The sequence below is a fragment of the Poecilia formosa genome, unplaced genomic scaffold (assembly GCF_000485575.1).
Source record: "Poecilia formosa unplaced genomic scaffold, Poecilia_formosa-5.1.2 Scaffold44, whole genome shotgun sequence".
Classification (NCBI taxonomy): Eukaryota; Metazoa; Chordata; class Actinopteri; order Cyprinodontiformes; family Poeciliidae; genus Poecilia; species Poecilia formosa.
In genome coordinates, this window is record NW_006799983.1 from 2064341 (window position 1) to 2084632 (window position 20292).

The 20292-nt window shown below is 39.3% G+C and overlaps 3 protein-coding genes across 19 annotated transcripts in view; 1 reads left to right on the forward strand and 2 right to left on the reverse strand.

Moving 5' to 3' along the window:
- Positions 1 to 338: 338 nt before the first annotated feature.
- Positions 339 to 4779, forward strand: LOC103137896 (uncharacterized). 2 transcript variants are annotated; one of them, XM_007551876.2, is made up of 3 exons: positions 339 to 428; positions 1993 to 3215; positions 3304 to 4779. In XM_007551876.2, the coding sequence occupies exons 2-3, from the start codon at positions 3139 to 3141 to the stop codon at positions 3950 to 3952; spliced, it is 726 nt and encodes a 241-aa protein (XP_007551938.1). In that variant the 5' UTR covers positions 339 to 428; positions 1993 to 3138; the 3' UTR covers positions 3953 to 4779. The 2 variants fall into 2 exon arrangements, with proteins under 2 accessions (XP_007551938.1, XP_016526910.1); XM_016671424.1 differs by lacking the exon at positions 339 to 428 and having other exon boundaries at positions 1654 to 3215.
- An 85-nt stretch (positions 4780 to 4864) lies between these two features.
- zfp91 (ZFP91 zinc finger protein, atypical E3 ubiquitin ligase) lies at positions 4865 to 12610 on the reverse strand. Of its 3 annotated transcripts, none has more exons than XM_016671423.1 (12): positions 11575 to 12610; positions 11258 to 11295; positions 9779 to 9880; positions 9444 to 9486; positions 8876 to 8986; positions 8686 to 8784; positions 8365 to 8550; positions 8152 to 8202; positions 7820 to 7898; positions 6944 to 7058; positions 6738 to 6837; positions 4865 to 6557 (listed from the first exon to the last, which is right to left on the reverse strand). In XM_016671423.1, the coding sequence occupies exons 1-12, from the start codon at positions 11985 to 11987 to the stop codon at positions 5609 to 5611; spliced, it is 2286 nt and encodes a 761-aa protein (XP_016526909.1). In that variant the 5' UTR covers positions 11988 to 12610; the 3' UTR covers positions 4865 to 5608. The 3 variants fall into 3 exon arrangements, with proteins under 3 accessions (XP_016526909.1, XP_007551940.2, XP_007551939.2); XM_007551878.2 differs by having other exon boundaries at positions 8686 to 8781; positions 9444 to 9483; positions 9764 to 9880; XM_007551877.2 differs by having other exon boundaries at positions 9444 to 9483; positions 9764 to 9880; positions 11575 to 12609.
- Positions 12611 to 15752: 3142 nt separating this feature from the next.
- The window catches only part of rbm47 (RNA binding motif protein 47), a 53077-nt gene continuing 48537 nt past the window's right edge, over positions 15753 to 20292 (reverse strand). For all 14 annotated transcript variants that reach the window (XM_007551886.2, XM_007551881.2, XM_007551883.2 and 11 more), the window contains one exon: positions 15753 to 20122. In XM_007551886.2, coding sequence (XP_007551948.1) covers positions 19871 to 20122 — 252 coding nt within the window. In that variant the 3' untranslated portion in view covers positions 15753 to 19870. The remainder of the gene's footprint in view (positions 20123 to 20292) is intronic.

The following is a 20292-nucleotide window of genomic DNA, read 5'->3' on the forward strand; positions in this document are numbered from 1 at the left end:
AAAGTTACCGCCAGAGGAAAGTAGCTATTTAAACAGTATTTACTCACATAGAGGACCAGTAAGTTGGTGCACTCGTACTGCACCAGCGCGGCGAGATTAGCTACTTTGGCCGCCGTGGTCCTGCTCGTTCCTCTGGTCCGTGTTCCAGCCATAACACCTTCCCTTGTTCCAGTAAAAAAGTACGCCAGCAACAGGTCTGCCTTTATTATACAGCCGCGCACGCCTGTCTCTCATCGCAGTGACGTCACATTCCTCCCTCTGTTCCCACTCACTCCTGGTCCAATTAAAGTCTGAGTCCTCCTCCCGTCTTCCGGTTAGACGCCGTGCTTTGGACAAGCAGCTGCTCCTGTTTCCGAGCTGCTTGTCCACTCTCCGCCTCTTCCCAGAGAACCTGAGGCCACACTGCAAGAATTCAACGCGACTCACTGGTACGGCAAGCTAAATAGACATTTAATAGAGGGTGACCCTCCACCACAGATGTTTCTGGAAACAAAATGATGTGCGTAGTAAGAGCAAAAGTGGAGGTTTATCCGAGACAAAGGCATTTTTTAAAATGAACCTTTGTTTAACTAGGTTACTTATTAAGAGTTTGCCTTAAAAGTCAGTAAAGCACTTCTGTAGGAGGGGCTCATCAACTAATTCATGAGCAGCTTATCTGATTTACTGGTAGTGACAAAGTCTGGGAGAATGATCTGAATTTGAGTGTATTCCTGTGTGGGCTGTTCCACGCTGCTTCCTCTGTATCCCTGCTCCTTTATGATAAACAGGACTGAGAGCTTATCTTAGAAAATGTTTCCGGCTACAGCAGGGAAGCTGCTGCTGCTCTTCATTAATGACACAGCATGACAATGCTTCCAATTTTTCACTATCCTTAATGATATGTGACCACACTGCAGGCGAGTATCCAAGACAGGTGCTTATTTTTAGTTCCTGTTAGCAGTGCTTCATTCCTGGTAGCAGCTCCTGTTATTTATGATAAACAGCAAGAGACCCGGTTTTAAGCAGGACATACATACTGACAGATCAGTTCAGCAGACAAATGCATGTTTTGAAAAAAGTATTAATACTCCTTGAACTTTTAACATTTGTCACTCACAATGAAACTAGTTCTATGTGTTTTACTGTAATAAAACACACTTTTGATGTGTGGGAGGGGAAAAAAAAGGGTTTTCTAAGTAGATTTTATGTGGATTGTCTTGTCTGGGCTTACAGAGCTGATCAAATATTCACACCTGTCGCTCCTAATCTGTGTAAATGCCCACTCTTGTGTATTAGGCAGACTGCAACTATTGCTGTTTTAAAGTGTCAGATAAAACACAGTTGTTAGGACAACTGTGTTTATTAATAAGAAGGAGTGGAGTTGAGGAAAACAGTGACCTCTGGTGGACGGAACATCTAGACTGCTTTGATCTCTGGCAGTTATCAAAAGAAAAAAGTATCTTCCGCTTTCTTTAGCTGCTGCTGCCAATAAACAAGGCACAGAAGATATAAGTAATAAAACATATCTTATTTATCTACCATAAATAAACTGGAAATACAGAATGAAATACATTGCTAGCTGGATGGAAAGATATTTTGTCAAGAAAAATATTATATTTGAATCATTTAAGGTTTTATTGTTTTTTGTTGTTGTTGTTGTTTTTTATTAAAGCCGAACATTTTTATTTCCGTCCTCCGTAGTGCTCTGTGGTAAAATATGTTTTGATGTGAATTATCTCTTTATAAATAAACTGACTTATAAAATATCTTAACTTTAGGAAAAGGTAAATGTGTTTATCACTTATAATTTGTCATTAAAACTTACAATAAATTTGGTCTGTTTAGAAACAGAAATAAAAACAAAAGGGCATTTTTTGCACTAGCTAGTCAGGCATAGCTTTAAGTCCTATTGTTTGGATTTATTAAATACAGAGTCAGTTCTTTGGGGGGTTTTGTGTTCTCTGTTTGTGTAACAGAATTCATTGCAGTGTCATATATGCATCTTTTTTGCAGACTTATTCAACAACAATAGCAGCTGAGCGGGATTCTGGATTTAAATCTGCAGGAAAGGCCTGGGTACATGCTGTGGTGGAAAATTGGCTCCGATAGCTGACTTTCCATGACTTTTATACTTATTGGATAGTGATCTGTAGTGGAAATGAAAAAAATCTTATCTTAATCTTTTTCTGATTACCCAAATATTTTGCATATCTAACAAATTGATATGTTGCCCATATGTTCTTCTTTTAAAAAAAAAAAAAAAAAAAAGTCAAGCTCTCCTAACTGTCTGGTAAACAGCAAATTCCAAGTCTTTCCACAGAGTCACAGTTCTGTGCACAAATAATAGATGTCCTGACAGTGGATTCTCTCATCTGAGCTCCTCTAGAGTTACCCTTCGCCTCCTGGCTGCTTCTCTGCATTATCACTTTGCCATTCAGCCTGTTGGGAGCCTAACCAATATTCTAATAAACTGCTTTACTTCTTAAGATATTTTTATACTATTTTTCTCTAATTTTGTCAAACATCAAACCTCCAAAACCTTCACAAAACTAAGAATAAATTATAGGCAAGTTTACTAATACTGTGACTTCTGAAGATGGTTGAAATGGATTTTAAAGTGACGGAGTTTACACAGATATACACACCATGGTTCTCAGATTTGTAAAAAAAAAAAGAATTGAAAGTCATTTCATTTTCTCTACACACTGATGCACTGCTATATACCGACTTATCACTATCACATCAATAAAATAAATTGAAATTTGTGGATAGTAAATTGACAAGTTAAAATATGTGAGGGTGTAGGGATGTGGATATTTTTGCAACTCTTGTAATTATTTGGGGAGAAAATAATAACCAAGTGTATTTAGTTTTGCTTGGTTTAAGGAGTGCTATACCACGCCCTTCCTGTAGGTGTCAGTGCAGATGCCCAGAAGAACGTAAATAACAGAAAAGCTACATAATCTGCTGCTCCAGCTACACTTCCCACAGCAAACAGTTTGTACGCAAAACGGTAAAAGAAATTATTTTACGTATTTCAGCGAGGCTATTTTCATAGATTAAAATATTAAAGTGGGTAGCAACTATTGTGGTACAGAATTGTCGCTGTTCTGTCCTGAAACCGACCTCATATGCTAATGCTAACAAGCTAGCTCCAGTATGAACTCGCTGGTTGGTTATGGAGTTTCCTCCAGCAGTGATGAAGAGGAGGAAGACGTAAACAGCAGGAAAGCTGAGTGAGTGGACGCTTTTATCATTTGATAATATAGGTTTACTGGTATTCTGATTAGTGATGGTCAGATTTTGTTTTTTTTTGTTTTCAAGCTTTCTTCAAGATGATGCTACCGCTGCCAAAAAGAGCCGCAACTTCTTGCTGGAGTCTGGCTCGGCATCCAGTGAGTCGGACTCTGAGGATCAGGAGCCCTCATCATATTCATCATCATCACCTCATCCTCAAACGCTAGGCTCCTCAGCACCCTCCCGGCCCATCCTGCCTCCACCCCCCTTACACTCTGTCACCCCTAAAAAGTTACCTCCACCTTCTCTAAACGCCTCGTCTGACAGCAGCGTGTTCACCAACCCATTCAAAGCACAGGCCGACCAGAAGCTCAGTGCTTTACAGAAACACGTTCCACTCACCATGCAGGCAAGACCCTCCCAGATAGGAGGCAAAAAGGTCTGCGTTTCCTACAGGAAGGACGGAAGGTGCAGGTTTGGCATCAAATGCAAGTTTGCTCACGACAGTGACCTCCAGACGGCGATGATTCCCAACGACTCTCATCCATCTGTGAGTGAGGAGACACCAGAACCGGTGGGAGGATCCCAGAGCTTTCAGCAGGAATCAAAGGAAAAAGAGGCTGAGCAGCAGATGAAGAAGAGGAAAGTTGGACTGAGTAACTCTTTGATTCCCCCTAAAAGAGCACTGAAGCAATATACTATGCAGAGAGACAGAGAGCGGATTAATATGTCCTGATGACAGGTTTATCCACTGGGAATAACTAATTTTGTAAAGTTTTACATCTTAAATTAGTAATGGAGGCAGAGTTCTGGACCAGACATCATACTGATGTCCCTTTGTCGCTGTATTCATTTTTCTCCTTTACACATGGACCAATTTGTCGTCCTTTCCTGTGAGTATAGGCATGCACTGGTTACCAGTATTGCGGTAAACCAAATTTTAAGAAAATTCTGCTCGAAAACCATGTAAATTTCCATTCTGATTGTTTCTAGGTCTTTTAGAGATATGCAAGAAAAAACTGCATGTATCAAAATTAATAAAAAGGTTACATCATTTCCACAAGGGTATCTTATAGCAACAATAAAAATAATTTTGTTTAATAAAAACCTTCAGATCAAAATGCATTTTAAATCTTTGTATGAATCACCTGCAAGAACCTGTAGCAGCGAACAAGGTTTTAAGTCACGAGTTTGATCTAACACAGCGCTGCCTCTTCCTTATGTAATGCTGTGCACTGTTGGTCAGCTGGCTGAAATCAAACTTCCAACACTTTCTCCTCAGTTAAGAGACTATATTAAAAGCCTAAGAAACACAACTCTTACTTTGGGAATGATGTCTGTTAATCTGCAGGCTGGTAAAATGAGAAGATGGATCTAACAATCAGCTAATTGTGTTACAGTTGTTTATATATGAGGAACAAAATGAGCCTCTTCTGCTTCATTCCAGCATGTGTTTATGCATTTTTGCTTACATTAATGTATCAGAATTAACATAAATGTTGTAGATGACTTTTGTAGCAGTAAAAAAAAATTGCCTCTGTTAAATAAAGCAATTATTTCTTATGAATTTCTAATTGAAATGTCTCCTGTCCCTAAAAAAATAAAAAAAACATTGAATTTTCAACTAAAAATGACTGAACACATTGGGTTAAATGTTAAGACGTTTATTAAGTTTTATAAATGGATCTTTTATTGTGTTTTTGTGCTAGAACAACTCTAATGTGTGAGATTATTATGGTCTACATAGCTTCTCTTTTCAAACAATGTTACACTTGAGAGGATATTGACAAATCTGTGACTGTTTTTAATATGTCCATATAGGTGTCAGTGGTCATCTTTTGGCTCCTTAAAACAGGAAGGACATTAGTGAAGGTTGAACCAGTTATTGTTCCTGCAAGGTAAACAAACATCCTAAATGTCTCAGACTAGACGGTTCATACTTTCAAGCTGTTGAAACTTCGGTTTCAGACTTACGTCTTTGTGACCATACACGTTTCTTAACCTTCTATATATATAACAAAGACTAAAAATAAAATATGCTGCCCGTGTTTAAGTTTCATAAATTAAATTCATGTATTCCAGCTTTCTGCATTCATGGCAAATATTTTACGGGAAGGAGGTTAGGGGTGGGGGGGGTGTATTATTGCATAAGTGGAACCTAATCTCAGCAATACACAAACTCAAACAGCTAGTTACAAGACTGTTATGTACAAAGGCAACAAACATTCACAAACACTTCTTTCCCTGATACGGAAACTCTAAAAAGCTACCAAGTCTGACAATTAGTGAACAGTACAAATTATATGTGCGATCCTACATTTATCTCAAACCGTACTGCAGGTACTTCTTCACATGCACAGTCCTCGTGGTATTTTTTTGTGTGTTTTTTTCTTTATATAATGACCTGCTGCACGTGTATCTCGCCGTCTTCAGCCTGAACGTCCCCCTGTCCCGTCTGCTCCCACACCACGCCGCTCTCCCCGACCGCCTCCGTCTGCTGCAGCGAGCCGCACTGCGGAGAGGAGGAAGACAGCACTGGATTGTCCAGAATGAAGGCATTCCTATTGGCCGACGAGGGATCCTGGGTTTGAGGCTGGGAGGCGGAGACCAGCGGTGGGCTCGGAGCCGCCGTGTGCATGGTCTGAAGCTGCGGCGAGGCGGCCAAGATGGGGATCTGCTGAACGTGGTGGGTCTGCGATTGGCTGACAGGCTGGAAGGTCATCTGCAGGATCTGAGCCTGGTTCTGCTGGTGGGGGGCGTAGGGCGGCATGGGCTGGAGCTGGGGCTGGTGCTGGGTCACCATGGAGCCGGAGTGGAGGGTCAGCTGCTGGATCTGAGGCTGCTGCACGAACTGGACGGGCATCTGGAGCTGCAGGTGCGTTTGCTGATGGTTGTCGGCCGGAGACGGGGGGTCGATGGGGGTGAGGGCGATCGTCACGGGAACCTGCATGGTATGGAGGCTCGGGTCTTGCCCCAGTAAAACCACCTGGGGGCTCACTTGCTGCGTCACGTGCTGTCCGTCCTGACCCAGCTGATCGGCATGGCCGTCCTGCCCGACGTGGTTCCCGTCCATGCCCGCCACATCCGCTTGCACGGGGTTTCCTGGCAGCTCCAGCAGAGAGGCAGGGGTGGTGATGAAGGCGCCGGCATTGGCCGCTAGCGCCTCGGCGATTAGCACCTCCGGATGGCTCTTGGCCTTGTGGGCGACCACGCAGTCCTTCTTTTCAAACTTCTTACCGCAAATGGAGCAGGAGAACTGGTAGGTGGCGTCTGCGTCGTGCTTCTTCATGTGCCAGTTGAGCGACGCCTTCTGGCGGCAGGTGAAGCCACAGATCTCACATCTGTTGAAACAGGGAAGTAGTAAGGCTTAAGACACAATGCCTTGCAGAGGCACACTTGAAATATTTCGCATTCTATCATGAACCGACTGCAAACTACAGCTGCACGGGGAAAAAAAAAAAAAGATCTAAATTAAATCAGAACGGCAAAGTTGCTTCATTAATGAACAGAGAAAGACTAACTGTAGAGGCTTCTCTCCAGTGTGTATCATGCGGTGAACAGCCAGGTTGTGGGAGCTCTTGAAGGCGCGGGCACAGAACTCGCAGATGTAATCTCTCTGGTCTACAATCAAAGAAAAAAAAGGGTGCAATCAAATATAGATGTTTTCCTTACGTAGCTTTATTATTGGGACTTTTTAAACCAATCAAAGGCCAAGCGATTTGTGTACCTGTATGGTGCTTTGCGTGGCGCAGCAGCTGCTTCTGAAGGCGGAAAAGTCTCCCACAAGACGGGTGGGGACAAACGTACTTCTTCTTCAGTAAATGCTGGTACTTTATGTGATGCTAGTGTGGGGAAAATGTGAGAAAACTGTTTAAAAAATATACTCTGGTACTGTCCTTTAAAGAAGGACGAGGATATGTATTGCTTTTCTTTAAGGGCACAAAGAAACTATGTTAAAACTGATCACAGTTCCTAAGTAGATCTTCTTTTTTTTTCTGTTTCCACACTAAATACCTAAAAATGTTTTTTTTTCCAAACCATATCTGCCTAAATGTACCAAGATATAATTTTCAGATTGACTGCCAAGAACTTTTACCAAAATTTGTTTGGTGCCAGAAAATCTCTACCTATTAGGGAAATTTATTGATCTAAGAAAAAAATAAGTGTCCATGGAGGAGAACATTTCTGCAGGTTTAAAGTTTAAATTATGAAATACAATAAAACAATAAATAAAAAAAACAGACACCGAGAGGGAAAAAGAAAAGAAAAAAAAAAAGAATCAAATATGAAAAAACTAAGATTTTTCATATTATTTTCATTTTTCACACATTTTCAGACAGAATAGCAACCCTGTTATTTAAATACCTGTCTTATCTACATTGTATGAACGTTGTTCTATTAAAAAGGGAAAAAAAAGTCATACATTTAAACACAGCAACAACATAAGAATTAATAAGAGCTTTGTTTTTGTTTATATCATGCCATTGGAAATGTGTGAGGAAATCCCGGCTTGCTTATCTCGATGCTGATCTCAGGGGTGTGTGTGTGTGTGTGTGTGTGTGTGTGTGTGTGTGTGTGTGTGTCTGTCGCTGCTGAGACAAACCTGGAGGTAGCGAGGATGAGCCAACACCGTCCCACATCCCTCCATCTCACAGCGCACATACTGAACGGGTGGCTTCTTCCTGAACGAGTCAAGCAAACAGCAGAGTTAAACATCCTGGACTCTTATAATCAGATCTTCAGACACATCAATATCTAACAGGCCTGCAAGGCTTCTCAACCACAATCCCAACCGGTTATAATATTGGGAGAAATAAGTACACTAGAAACACTAGATAAGCTAGAAACCAAAAAAAAAGAAAAAAAGCACCGTCATTGTACAATAAATTTATGGTACGTATTTGGTTTGAGACCCTACGCAGGTTTCACTCTCACCGTCTCTTTGGTAGCCGTGGAGTTTTGTCGTCTTTTTTCCTGCGGCCTCTCCTGATTAAGTAAGAAATAAAATGTGCTTACTTCGTGTTTACAGATACAACTCAGTGTGAAAAGACTTCATAGGGAGGAAATAAGGAAGAGAAATAACACCGACAAACTATTGTTTCTGTTTTTAAAGCTCCTGCATAAAAACACGGGACAAGCTGAACTTACTTCCTGGGTCCATCGAGATCTTCAGCTACTTCCTCCTCCAGCTTTACTTCCTCCTGCACCATCTCCAGGTTATCTGCACCCTCTACCTTTATCTCTGAAAACTCTGTTTCCTTTTTAGGTGCTTTATCCTTCTCTTTCTTTTCCTTGTGTCTCGGAAGAACTTTGCGCTTTGGTTTAGTAATATCCCTAGAAAAAAAATGAAGACAAGTAAAAAAATAAAAATAAAATTTATCTTAGAATATTAATCAAAGAAAAAGATTTGGCAATGTTTCCCAACGAACAAAAAAAAATAAAATAAAGAGAGACGTGAGGCTTCCATACAGAAATCTTTCAGCCCTCGGGTCGTAGCTTTGATCGTTTAAGTCGTCTCTAAAGGGAACGTCTTCATCACTGCTGAGGCCGTCCTCCTCTTCACCACTGCTGAAAACAAAAACGCAAACAACCAAAGGGTCCGCAAATGGCTTATGCTTCTTCTGTACACAGCTGAGTGATGCGCTCAGTGTAAATTTACCTCTGACTCCGAGGCTGGAAGCCGAAGTCATTCGAATCATCCTGATAAGGAAGCTCTTCATCTTCCGGGACTTGCTCTGCGTCCTCCTTGCTGTCTTCTTCTTTCTTTTTGCTAAGGAAAAATAACAATTAGGTTCGGGGTTTTATGGCCCTGCTCTGACCCGGCTTGGAAACACTCCAAGCTAATCTGACTGTATTTGGACTGAATCTTAACGTAACTTATATCACCAGATTGTAAACAACCACCGTTGACATGAACTGGATCTGTTTGTCCAGTAAAGTGGTGATAACTCTTTAAGAGATAAAATAACATTATAACTTAATTAAAAATTTAACTTCAGAATGTTAAAATGTAATATAATTAAATGATAAATTTAACAGAACTGTGTCAAAAATAAGTACTAGTTTTCCTCAAAGTCCTTCCCAAAAGTAAAGGAAGGGTTGTAAGGATCACTTCTGCTGGAAAAGTTGCATTCAACCTTTTTTAGATTTAGTCATATCACCAGGATTTAAATGGGATTCATGGTGTGGAAGTCATTTTTAAACTAAAAAGCTAAGCATATACTTACGTTTCACACTTTTCTCTATCTGCACTCTCTTCTTCCACTGCTGCACAAAACAAAATGACAACAAAATAAAAACAGATTTCAACCTTCTTCAGTAAAAAGAATAAAATAACAATAATTGCACTTCTGTTTTATGCATCTTTTTTTTTTTGTCAAACTGCTGCTATTATTAATGTGTTAAAATCTTTACTACCTGGATTTAAAACTAAGATATGCAATCACAAATAAAGTTAAAACAAGCTTTGATTGGTTATTTAAAAACAAAACCTTGTTGCAGCATTTCTCCGATCTGTGACAGAGCTCAAGGTCAGCAGGTCACTCACCAGCTGGAGTCTCCATTTCAGGTTCGGTCTTGCACACGGGCTTGGCAACGCTCCGGGCCGCCCTGCCAGCCGGGGATGTGGCATCATTCTGGGCGGGGGGCCGTTTGGGAAGAAGAGCTGGAGTTGGAGGGGAAATGGAAAGTCATGAAACATTTGTGTGTGCCGTGAACTGTGGCACAGTCACACAGACACATCTGTTCTGTTTGAATGTCACACACAATGAATGACAGAGCGGCAATAATTCAACAGCCGCATTGCCCTGCAAAAGCAGCCGCGGCCCCTGAACATCTTCATTATGTCACATTAAAAACAAAAGGATTTCATATATCAAGTATATAACACAAAGTAGTGCATAGTTGTAAAGTGGAAGGAAGTCTTCAAAAGGGACAGAGAAGCTGCTTTTACCTTCAAATAAATCCAGCAGAGAAAGTTTGAAAGTTTTCTAATTAGAAAATAGAGCTCATTTGTGTGTAATTTAACATTTTGCTACTGTAATAAGAATGCACATTATTCATGACATTGGCAAACCAACTGAAGTAGCCAAGAGGACCATGGTAACTCAGCAGGAGCTCCACAGCTCAGGTGGGCGAGTCTGTCAACAGGACATCCATTAGTTGTGTTTTCTACAAATCTGGCCTTTATGGGAGCGAGTCGAGAACACAGACAGTGTTAAAATAAAGTCATAGAGGACACACCAGACCTGCAGCATGAGGAGCCCTGAACAGGCGAGTTCATAATAAAACTTTTTGAACTACAAATAAAGGAAAATCTCTGCAAGACTTAAAACTATAATAAAAATGACTGAACCTGAACACGCCATCCCCACATGAATTGTGCTGGTGGCAGCATCAAGCTGTGGAGGGTGTTTTCTTCAGCCTTGCAACGTTGAAAGGAAGATAGATGAAACTACATACCGGGCAACAACTTCTTTAAAGTAGGAAAAGACTTGAGGCTTAAGGTGGAGGTTCACCTTCCAGCAGGGGAACAACACTAAATATACTGCCAGAGCTACAACAGATGAAAGCATCTTAAAGTGTTACAAGGTAATCGATGTGGAACAAAGATCACAGCGCAGAACCAGACAATTACCAGGATGACGTAGTAAAATCTATTTTCCGTAAGCTCAGAGGGTTTGGTTGAGATATTTTGCAGAGATGAAAGGACTAAAATTTCAGTCTCTAGATGTGCAACACTGTTACAGGCAAATCCCCCCCAAAAACTAGCAGCTGTATTTGAAGTCAAAATGTGGGTGGCTGAATATAATTACACATAACTCTATACAGATTGTTTCTGAAAGAAACAAACACACAAAAAAATCCTGTATTTTTCCCTTTCACTTTATAATCATACGCAACTTTGTGTTTGTAACATTAAATCCAAATAATGTACATTAAAGTTACTGGTTTTAATGTAAAAAAGAAAGAAAAAAAACGAGACACGTTGAAGCCATATGAAAACTTCTGCAAGGCTTTGGTGAAGCATCCCACTGATTACCTTGAACATCTGAGGCAGGTTTCTTTGGGTCTTCTGAACTAAAGAGAAAAGGGGGGGAAAAAATCACCTTGTGTGGCCAGCAGTGACACAACATCCCATATGACATTAATACAGCAGTTGTTATAAAGAGAGCGTCTTTAAAGACAGGTAAGTTTTACTCCACCCATGTAGGGGACGAGCCATGCAGAAGGCGTGCTTTTAAAAGGAGCAGACCCCCACTGATGCACGTTTCAACTCTACACAGGCTCATTATAAACAAATGTGCGTCTGTCGTTGACTGTATCTATTAAGTACGGGCTGATAAATGTGAAGCTTACTCTGTGCCTTGAAGGCTGTCTCCTGTGAGCCCCTCTCCAGCTTCTTCCTGACCCGCTGAATCTAGCCCTTTCCTCCGTTTGGAGCTGGAAACTTTCCGCCGCTTGGTCGCACTGCTGTCCGGGCTCGGTTCGTCCTCCTCCTCGTCGCTTTTCAAGTCCTTCAGCCAGGCCGGTACTGCCCTGGTTGACCTGTCCCTCAGAACCCGTCCGGAGGTCTGCGCGCCGGGCGCAGCTCCGTTAACCTCCGTGGCAGAAGAGGGGACACCGGACCTAGGTCGGCCCGCTCCCCGCTCTCTGAGTGCCCTCCGCTGCGTACCGATCGTACTGGTGGCCGGGGTCTGCTCCGCGGCCTTGTCCTCCTTCGGTTTCTCGTCTTTATTTACATCCCCGACTCTGTTGTCGACTGGTTCCATCACCGTGAAGGGTATATGTCCTACCTCTTAATTCCTCTTATAGTCAAGCAGGTTCACACGCAAAGTGAGGAATAACTAAGCACATCTGCTTTAAAGCCGTTTTGACTGCAAGCGGCCCTTATCCAACATTGATGCATTTTCTGCTGGATTCGTCGCAAATTAAATGCACATATTAATTCATTAGAAACTTAAAACTTTTCTTAATTATCTATTCAGCTATAAACCGATATAATTTTAAAGAAGCAGACACTAGTTTCTTGTTCTTAAAGCTATAGTAAACCTACTTATTCGCCAAGGCCCAGAGAACAGCCATTTTGTGCGCTTTGTTGCGTCTCCTTTAAGCCAAATATAAACTGAAGCCGTGTTCAAGAGTGACAGCAGCTCTCACACTCATCCGGATTTCCTCATGGCTCATAGCGCAGCGCCGCTCAGTTTAGCTAGCTTGTTTATAAATCTACAATCGCAGTGGCAAGCTAAGGAAGGGGTGCGCACGCACACTGATGCTGGGGCATGGTGGGAGTTGTAGTTAACATTAAATCTGTTAGCCTTAATATAGTTTAGATTATTAATTTTTCAGTTTTGTTCATTGAGCCACTTTTATTTACTAAAAGCAACTTGACCAATGAACAATATAAACTGTATTTTATATATTAAGAAAATGTACCATTATATGTAGAAGATTTTCCCAACAATTTTACAAAAATTATTATTTTTAGTCTATTTGGAATATATGCTCTTAAATTCTTAGTCAAATATACATTTCTGCAAAAGATAATAACAGACCAGGACGCCAAATGTATTCCACTAGCAAGTAGCTTGCTGAATATGTATTTTAACCTTAATAGTGAATGCGTTTTATGCTACATTCATCTGCACTGATGAATGTAGAGCTAACATGGCTGCCATTGCAAACCCACACTGACTAGTCTGAACTACGGGCATGCTACAGATTTATAAGATGGTTTTACCACCAGATGGCAGTAGTATAATATGGTAATCTACTGACTAAATGGCTCTTAAAATCCGTTACTTGTAAATCGGATATAGTGTTAACTCGTTTTTTTTTCTGTTTATGTTCTAATATGATTTTTCATATGAACATTTTTGTGATGTGTGTTTTCATTACTGACTGAATACCGTCCGAATTGTTTTTGAAATAATTTTCAGATATTTTTGTTTTAATAAAAATAAGATAAAGAGAAAGAAATACTAAAACTAGTTCTTGTGTTTGACATCAACAATAATATGTTGTTGTTTTTTTTAAGGAATACATTCTTATGCCTGTCATCAAGTAATACTTTTGAGGTAGGACAGACTATCCACAACTGGAAACACTTTTTGAAAAGTTGCCTCATGTCTTATGTGTGTACGGAATGGGTTATGTCAGAGTTTCTTTTTTGTTATAGTTTGCCTAATAATTGTCCTTTGGGGGTAATGAAGATGATTGATTAATCAAAACTTTCCAAATATGGTTGTTCCAGCAGATTCACCCTGTGCTTAAGACCATACAAAAATTTCCAAAAAAAACCTAGGAGCTGCAATACGCTACAGGCCATTCTTGGCTTATTGATTTTTGAAATCCAAGACAGTACAGTTATAAAACTGTGAAACTGTAAATGGCCTTTTTTGAAAGAATTACTAGAAGAAACCCTCTTATATTGGACAAGAACTTAGTGTGATGTGCATTTGCAAAGTGAGTGGACCCCAAGACTTCTGGAATCAACACATAATGCACTGCACTGTATTTTGAGAACTCTGAACTCAATACAAACCGTATACCAACAGAGCTGAACAGGGGTGGCGTTTTGGGCACATTTTGCAGTCACAGCCCCTTAGAACCTTCCAGTCATTGGTTCGGCCATGAACTCCTCTCTGTACCAAATATTTTTAGTTGGACTTATGCAGTCTTTCAGACAGCTAAGCTTGGTCATCAACAAGAACATGATCAAAAGAACACCAGCAAATCTACAGCATTATGGGCGCAAAAAGAAAAACAACCAAGTTGTTACAATGGCTGAGTCAGAACTCAGTACGATTCTAAACTGATACAGAACCTTAAAGGAGCTATAAATAGATCTAAATGAGCTGATGGAGTGTTGTATAGAACTAAACTGTTTCGCAATCATACAAGAAACCTTAGATGTCAGACAGGAAGCTTCATACTGTTGATAAAAAATGTTCTACATGCTAATCGACTAATGGTCATTTTTACAAAACTGTACTTCAGAGCAGGGTTTTGTTCATTATAGTGTTTCATGGTGTCTTTTTACAGCATTCTTTCTTACAACTCAATGTCTGGGAGAGAAGTGTTGCCCTCTCAATGTTTAATGTACAACCCCAGCTGCCAATAAATATTTTTCTATGCAGATGTATGACTACAGAGCTGTGTTCTGATAATGCTGAGAATGTGGTTCTTCTTTTCATAATTATTTTTTAGACGATAAATCTCCCAGATTCTTTTAAAAATGTATCATTAAAAATGATATCCTAAAACTGACTTATTATGACAATGGTTTTCTGCAACTGAAACTTTTTTAGTCCATCATTTTGAGCAGCCCAAATGTTTTGCTCTTGCTACATTTATAGCTTAACTTTGCAAAATTGAAACTGTATGTAGTTTGGTCAGCAGATAGGTCACTGAATCATATTTTTTAACGTACTACATTTTACATACATTTTACCACAAAATTACTTGTGGTTCACTCTTGGCACAAAGTTTATCTTGTTCCCAGTAGAGGCTGAACTCTGTCAGGGCATCTTCTTATCGCTGACCTTGTTTGTGTCGTTCATGAACAGAATCTTGAGACGCAGTCAGAGAAAAGAAAGTGTCTCTTTGGAGAACCTTAGGGTTTTAATGTGAGTTTTCCATACAAAGTGGTTCTGTCGCCATTTTTAAGCCATGACCTCCAACGTCAACTGGAATGGTTTACATCCGAGTGTGAAGCTCCCTGGAAGTCCTCTAATTTTAAGGTAACGGTTTTCAATCATAAAAGGTAGAAAGATCCCTTCAAGGACATCTGTCACACGTCCCTCCGACAGGAAAACAATCACGAAACGTCAGTCTTCCGATTCCAGTTGTGTACTTCAGTTGGAATCGTGGTCTTACATTGGCAAGCTTCCTCTTTTTACTTTCGAATGTAATGAAGGATTTAAAGAAATAAAAATATCTCTGTTACTAGTCTGGTATTTAGCAAAAGAAGCAATTTTGATAATCCAGTCTGATTAACATCAGACGATTAATGACAGTTCATCTGGTTTCTGCTATATATTACATTTGAATTGGAAATACATGGAGATCCACCAGCCTGAGTTGGAGTGTGCTGCTAGACAGAGTGATGTAGATGGATGGACAGACGGATGGATTTATTTCATACATTTAGAAAGCAGTTAGTGAAAACTTGACAATGCAGAGATTTGAACTCTCTCCCGCTGCCATTGCCCCACATTGTAAGTCCCAGATCTTTCCAGAAGCTCTCACTGGTGATGCACATTTATCTGGAGTAAAGGTAACAAGCAGCACCAGAATTTATGAAAGATTTTTTTTTTCTTTTTTGTGCCCCATCAGCCGTTTCTCAACAATTGCTGATCTATGAGGTCAGAGACGGGTTACCTCTGAAGCTATCAGAAGCTACTCAGTTACCACTCTGCTATTATTCTGTCTAATCTAAAACCAGGGCAGCTGAAAAGAAAAAAAAATGTCCTTGTGAGAAAAAGGCATAGAAAAGTATGGCATGCAATCAAAAAATAATTATCAAAGACCCTGCATCCTTTCAAAAGCATTTTATTTACTGTGTTTTTCACTATAAATATAACAATGAAGAACAAGGTCTTATTTCTTTTTAACAAACCTCTTAATAGAAAAAAAAAAGTCTGCATGAGTCTACAAAGCTTTAGCAAAGACATTTTGGCAATAAGGCACACAAGGAGGAGTTAAAAGTTTACACCTATGTTAGTCTAGACTTCACTTCACTGACATGTTTTTTTTTTTTTTGCCTTTTTGTTAACTCCAAAGGCAGCTAAATCACTGTTGGACTCTCTGGACAAAACTAACATGCAGAGTTGCAACACAACCAGCTAAAAATGCCAGGGTTGTAACACTTCAATGAGCCAGCTTTTAATCCTTGCTGAAACTGCTAAAAAGTAGCTGAACATGAAGGTTCTTTGTGTTCCCACTCATAACACCAAAGTACATTAGGTTACAGATTAGAAGATTACAATAAATGTTAAAAGCTAAAAACTATTGCTCACTTTGGCAAAAAAAAAAAAAAAAAAATACAAAGAGGAAAAAAAAATATATTTTTCTACTTTTGTTACTCTGACTTTTATCCCTACTCAAGTTGTAAATAAGTAAAGAAATATATTATACCTTTTTTTACTTCATACATAACAAATGTAATGCATATATTAAATATATGTATATATATATATATATCCAGACTTTCTGTCTTCTTCATAAAAGCAGTTAACAGCAGTTAGTCCTCTACATGAAGTCCAGTTTAATTGGAGCAAAAAAAAAAAAAAAAGTGGACAAGTTGGAGTAAGATTATTAACTCAAGACAACACGCTTGCTTTTCATTTTACATCTTGGAACAAATAACTTATTTTATCAACAGTCCAATTTTCTCCACAATTTTCAGAGTTGTGTGTAGTCATCAAAAATGTGGAAAGTAAAAGAATATTCCAAATAAAAAGATGGCAAAAAAGGAACTACCTAAAACTGGAGTGAAAATACAAGCCTACATTAAAAAAAAGATTATACAGCGGAGAAAATAAGTATTCAGTATAACAAAATGTTCTTAAGTGGTCAATTTCATACCTTTTGACTTAAATAACCCAAGTTATGTATGTGTACAGAGAAATCAAAGTGTTTCTCTAGGGAATAAATATTGAACATGTGAATAAAAGGATGTAAAAAAAAAAAGTAAAAAGCTAAGAAAACATCTGAAATCTAAGAGAATTTGAGAAGCAATCTTGTTTTTTATTGGTTCAAATTAGTATTGGAAACTGTTGATTTCAAAGAAAGAGAAAAAAGTGTTTAGTGGCCACGTCAATCACTGGACTTTAATCCAGTGGGATATCTATGAAGAAAGAAAAGAAAGATTTGAAGTCAGCATGTGGACAACATCTTGAAGTAGTAATTACCAAAACAAGACTTGTCTCTTGAGGAATGAGCAACTCTGTAAACATCTTCAATACTTATTCCCTGAGTTCCCACTCTGGCTCTCACACTAAATCTATTATGATGTCCTCTGTATGTGTCGACTACTTGGGTTGTGACCACCATGGACTTGATGGTAACTACTGGGAAAACGTTGACAGGTTCAGAACATATTTTCACCGCTGTTTATGTGACTGTAATGACAGTGACTTCCTGATAAGCAGCTGCTTGAAGTAGTTTGGAGGTTTCACTACAACCAGCACATTGCATACCTACTTGCATATTGAAGAGTGAGGTATTGCTCCAGTTTTAAACTTCTTGCAAGCAAAGTTTGAAGTTTCACAAGTGCCCAAAAAAAAAAGAAAGAAAAAAAAGACCCCACATCTTAAAGACTTTCTTTTTTTTTTTGTCGGCAAAGTAAAACTCACACATTAATAAAACACTCCAAAATAAACAGCCAAACTAGTCGTATCCATTCATGAGTTCATGCTCTGTATTAAATATCTCTTCATTTCAAGGTGGCGTTTCCGTGCCAGTTATAAATACGTTTTAAGTGCACCTCGGTTCTAGAGCGATTTGGAGAAATAAAGAGGGAGGCAGGAGTGTTATACTGCAGAGGCATTCTGACATCTGACTCCAGAGGCTCGAACCCACTCATCTCACTATGATACAGTAATAACAAAAATAAAGTTTACTGGAAATACAAATAGAAGAAGACTCAGGTGCCATGCACAGATGGGAGTCTGTTCCTTCTGGTGTCAACCTCACAGCCCTGTTTTGTTTCTAAAGGCACGTACTGTACGGTGATGTAAGGCACTGCAGCCAAGCGCAAAGAGTCTCTCTGAAGTCATCCGACTGGAGTGTACTAAGTATTTGGTTGGCAAAAATGGAAATGGGCCAAGCAGTGTAGGGACCCAGTTCTTAAAGAAAAACAAACATATTTGTTCACCTTTCAAGACTCAAGCATTTCATAACATTAATAAAATATACTTAACTGAAGGAAAACAAACATCTATTCAGTCTTAGTCCCCTACTAATACAGTTTCTAATGATGGGGAACATCTAAAGGCACATGATGTATTCCAGTTTGCTTTTCATTTTTGTGCCTTTCGGATTCCCATCTTTAAAATGTACACACACAAAAACTGCAGGTTGCTTTTTTTTTAGTTTTTTACCCCAAATGTTGGGTTTATGCTGCTGGGAGAGTGTTTATGTATTTTCAACCAATCACTTAGTCAACAATTATGGCCCAGGTTGTCGGTTTACAGAGCGACATTTTGAACTACGAAACAACCAACCATTGCTGGATGAAATACCAGCGGATAAGATGGTAAATTAATGCTGTGTTGTTATGTTTATGTCAGTGGGTTGTGTTATTGACTAGTGTTAGCATTAAAGAACAAGCTTAGTCACTCAAGATTAACATTAGCCTAGTACCTTAGTACCTGCTAAGTAGTCAGCGCATGCTAGTACTAGCTAATGTTTCAACTAAAGAATTTAAGTTAATATAAGTGGGCTGAAGAAACAGGTTTTTACATCTACTTTAAGTTTCTTTGCAATTATCTTTTAAAGTTACTATTTTCTTAAATGTTTCTATTCAATTATTTTTAACTTTTGAGTTTAATAAAAGATCTGCTGGAAGGAAAAATAATTTTATAGTGTCATATAGTGAGCATGATTTGTCTTTTATCCAAAATGAATTGTTTGCCACTAACAATCTTTCAGTACATAATTATTTCCCTTTCTTTCTATATTTTATTTATTAAAATTTGATACTTTTTATTAATGCTAAGCTAAGTAAAAGCTAAAACTCTTTCAATTTAATCCAAATGTATATGCAAGCTTGGGTTGAGCTACATTTGACCCGCAGATTGGTTAATGGTATGCTCCGAAATTAGGTTGTTTTAAACCCAGCAGTTTTTATAGTGTATCAACATTAAGACACATGTTTCAGAAGGTCATAACCAGGGACAAAAGAATCAGGGAACGAAAAAAAAAGACCTAAAACCTTCATTTAAAACAACTGAAATACACAAAATAAACTACACCAAAAAGTACCAATTGGGCACATAAAAAGCAATACACATTCAACCAGCATGGACAGCATCACCTACAGCATGTAAAACTGGCTAGAATACTATATAATAATGGAAAAAAACTACAAAAATGGATATATCCAAAGACAGTGGTATCATCTTATCAGTAGTTCCTGGTTACCTTTTCCTTCTTTCCATTTACTTCGCTTTCTTTGTTTGCATACATTACACAGTGTATAGATCTGTTCCAGAAAAAAAAAGAATACCAAGATAAAAAAAAAGCTAAAGGAATAAAGCATTAATAATGCGTCTTTTCTTCATAAATACTTTAAAAAGTACCGTAAATGTCCCTGCTGCAACAGCAACAAGATGGTGCAATGAAAGAGAGACAATATGAATATTATTGGAGTTGTGGTTACTGTTGCAGGAGGAAGCATTTGAAGTGTGTTACAAAATTCAGAAAATAAAACAGTGACGCTGTCTAACAGAGCTGCTCCCCTTTCTAGCCCCGGAATAAAGAGAGGATGGCAGCGACTAATGGAAAATACCAGGCCATAATTTTGTCCCAGTCTTGCAGTCTTAGTATTTGCTACGTATCCCATTAGAGATCAAGTTCAAGAGATGTTTTAGTGGCGTGGACAGATGCTGTTGAGATTCAGTCACTGGACGACTCGATCTGAGCCCCCGTTTCAGTACGACTGGTAGACGTCGTGGATGGGCAGTGGGAAGGCCGCGGTGGGGAAGGCCTGGGGCACGGCGTAGCCGGCATAGCCTCCATATGCCGTGGCTGCCATGGCGGCATTTTTCTGCAGGGCAGCCAGAGCGGCTGTGTTGGCAGCATAGTTAGCGATGGGAACGTACCCAGCTCCGTACAGGCTGGCAGCGGTTGGGATGCGTTGGATGTTGTGGGCCATGGCATAGACGGGAGTGATTGGACGGCCCTAGGTCAGGAGGAAGGACAGATAAACTGGATTTAGATAGGAATATAGAAAAATTTACCAAGATTTTAAGAGTACACATCCGATAAAAAGCTGTTTTGACTTGGATTTTGCAAAGCTTGGAGGATATTGTGCAACCTTGAATGAGATGGGATATTCTGAATTTTTACATT

Bases quoted from the DNA above. Each gene is read 5' to 3' on its own strand.
- LOC103137896 (XM_007551876.2), top strand. From the start codon at position 3,139: ATGAACTCGCTGGTTGGTTATGGAGTTTCCTCCAGCAGTGATGAAGAG. The intron at 3,216-3,303 runs GTGAGTGGACGC...TTTGTTTTCAAG, and splicing joins GTAAACAGCAGGAAAGCTGA to CTTTCTTCAAGATGATGCTA.
- zfp91 (XM_007551877.2), bottom strand. From the start codon at position 11,987: ATGGAACCAGTCGACAACAGAGTCGGGGATGTAAATAAAGACGAGAAA. The intron at 7,059-7,819 runs GTTTGTCTCAGC...TCCCCACACTAG, and splicing joins CTCATCCTCGCTACCTCCAG to CATCACATAAAGTACCAGCA. The intron at 6,838-6,943 runs GTACACAAATCG...CTTTGATTGTAG, and splicing joins CCACGCAAAGCACCATACAG to ACCAGAGAGATTACATCTGC.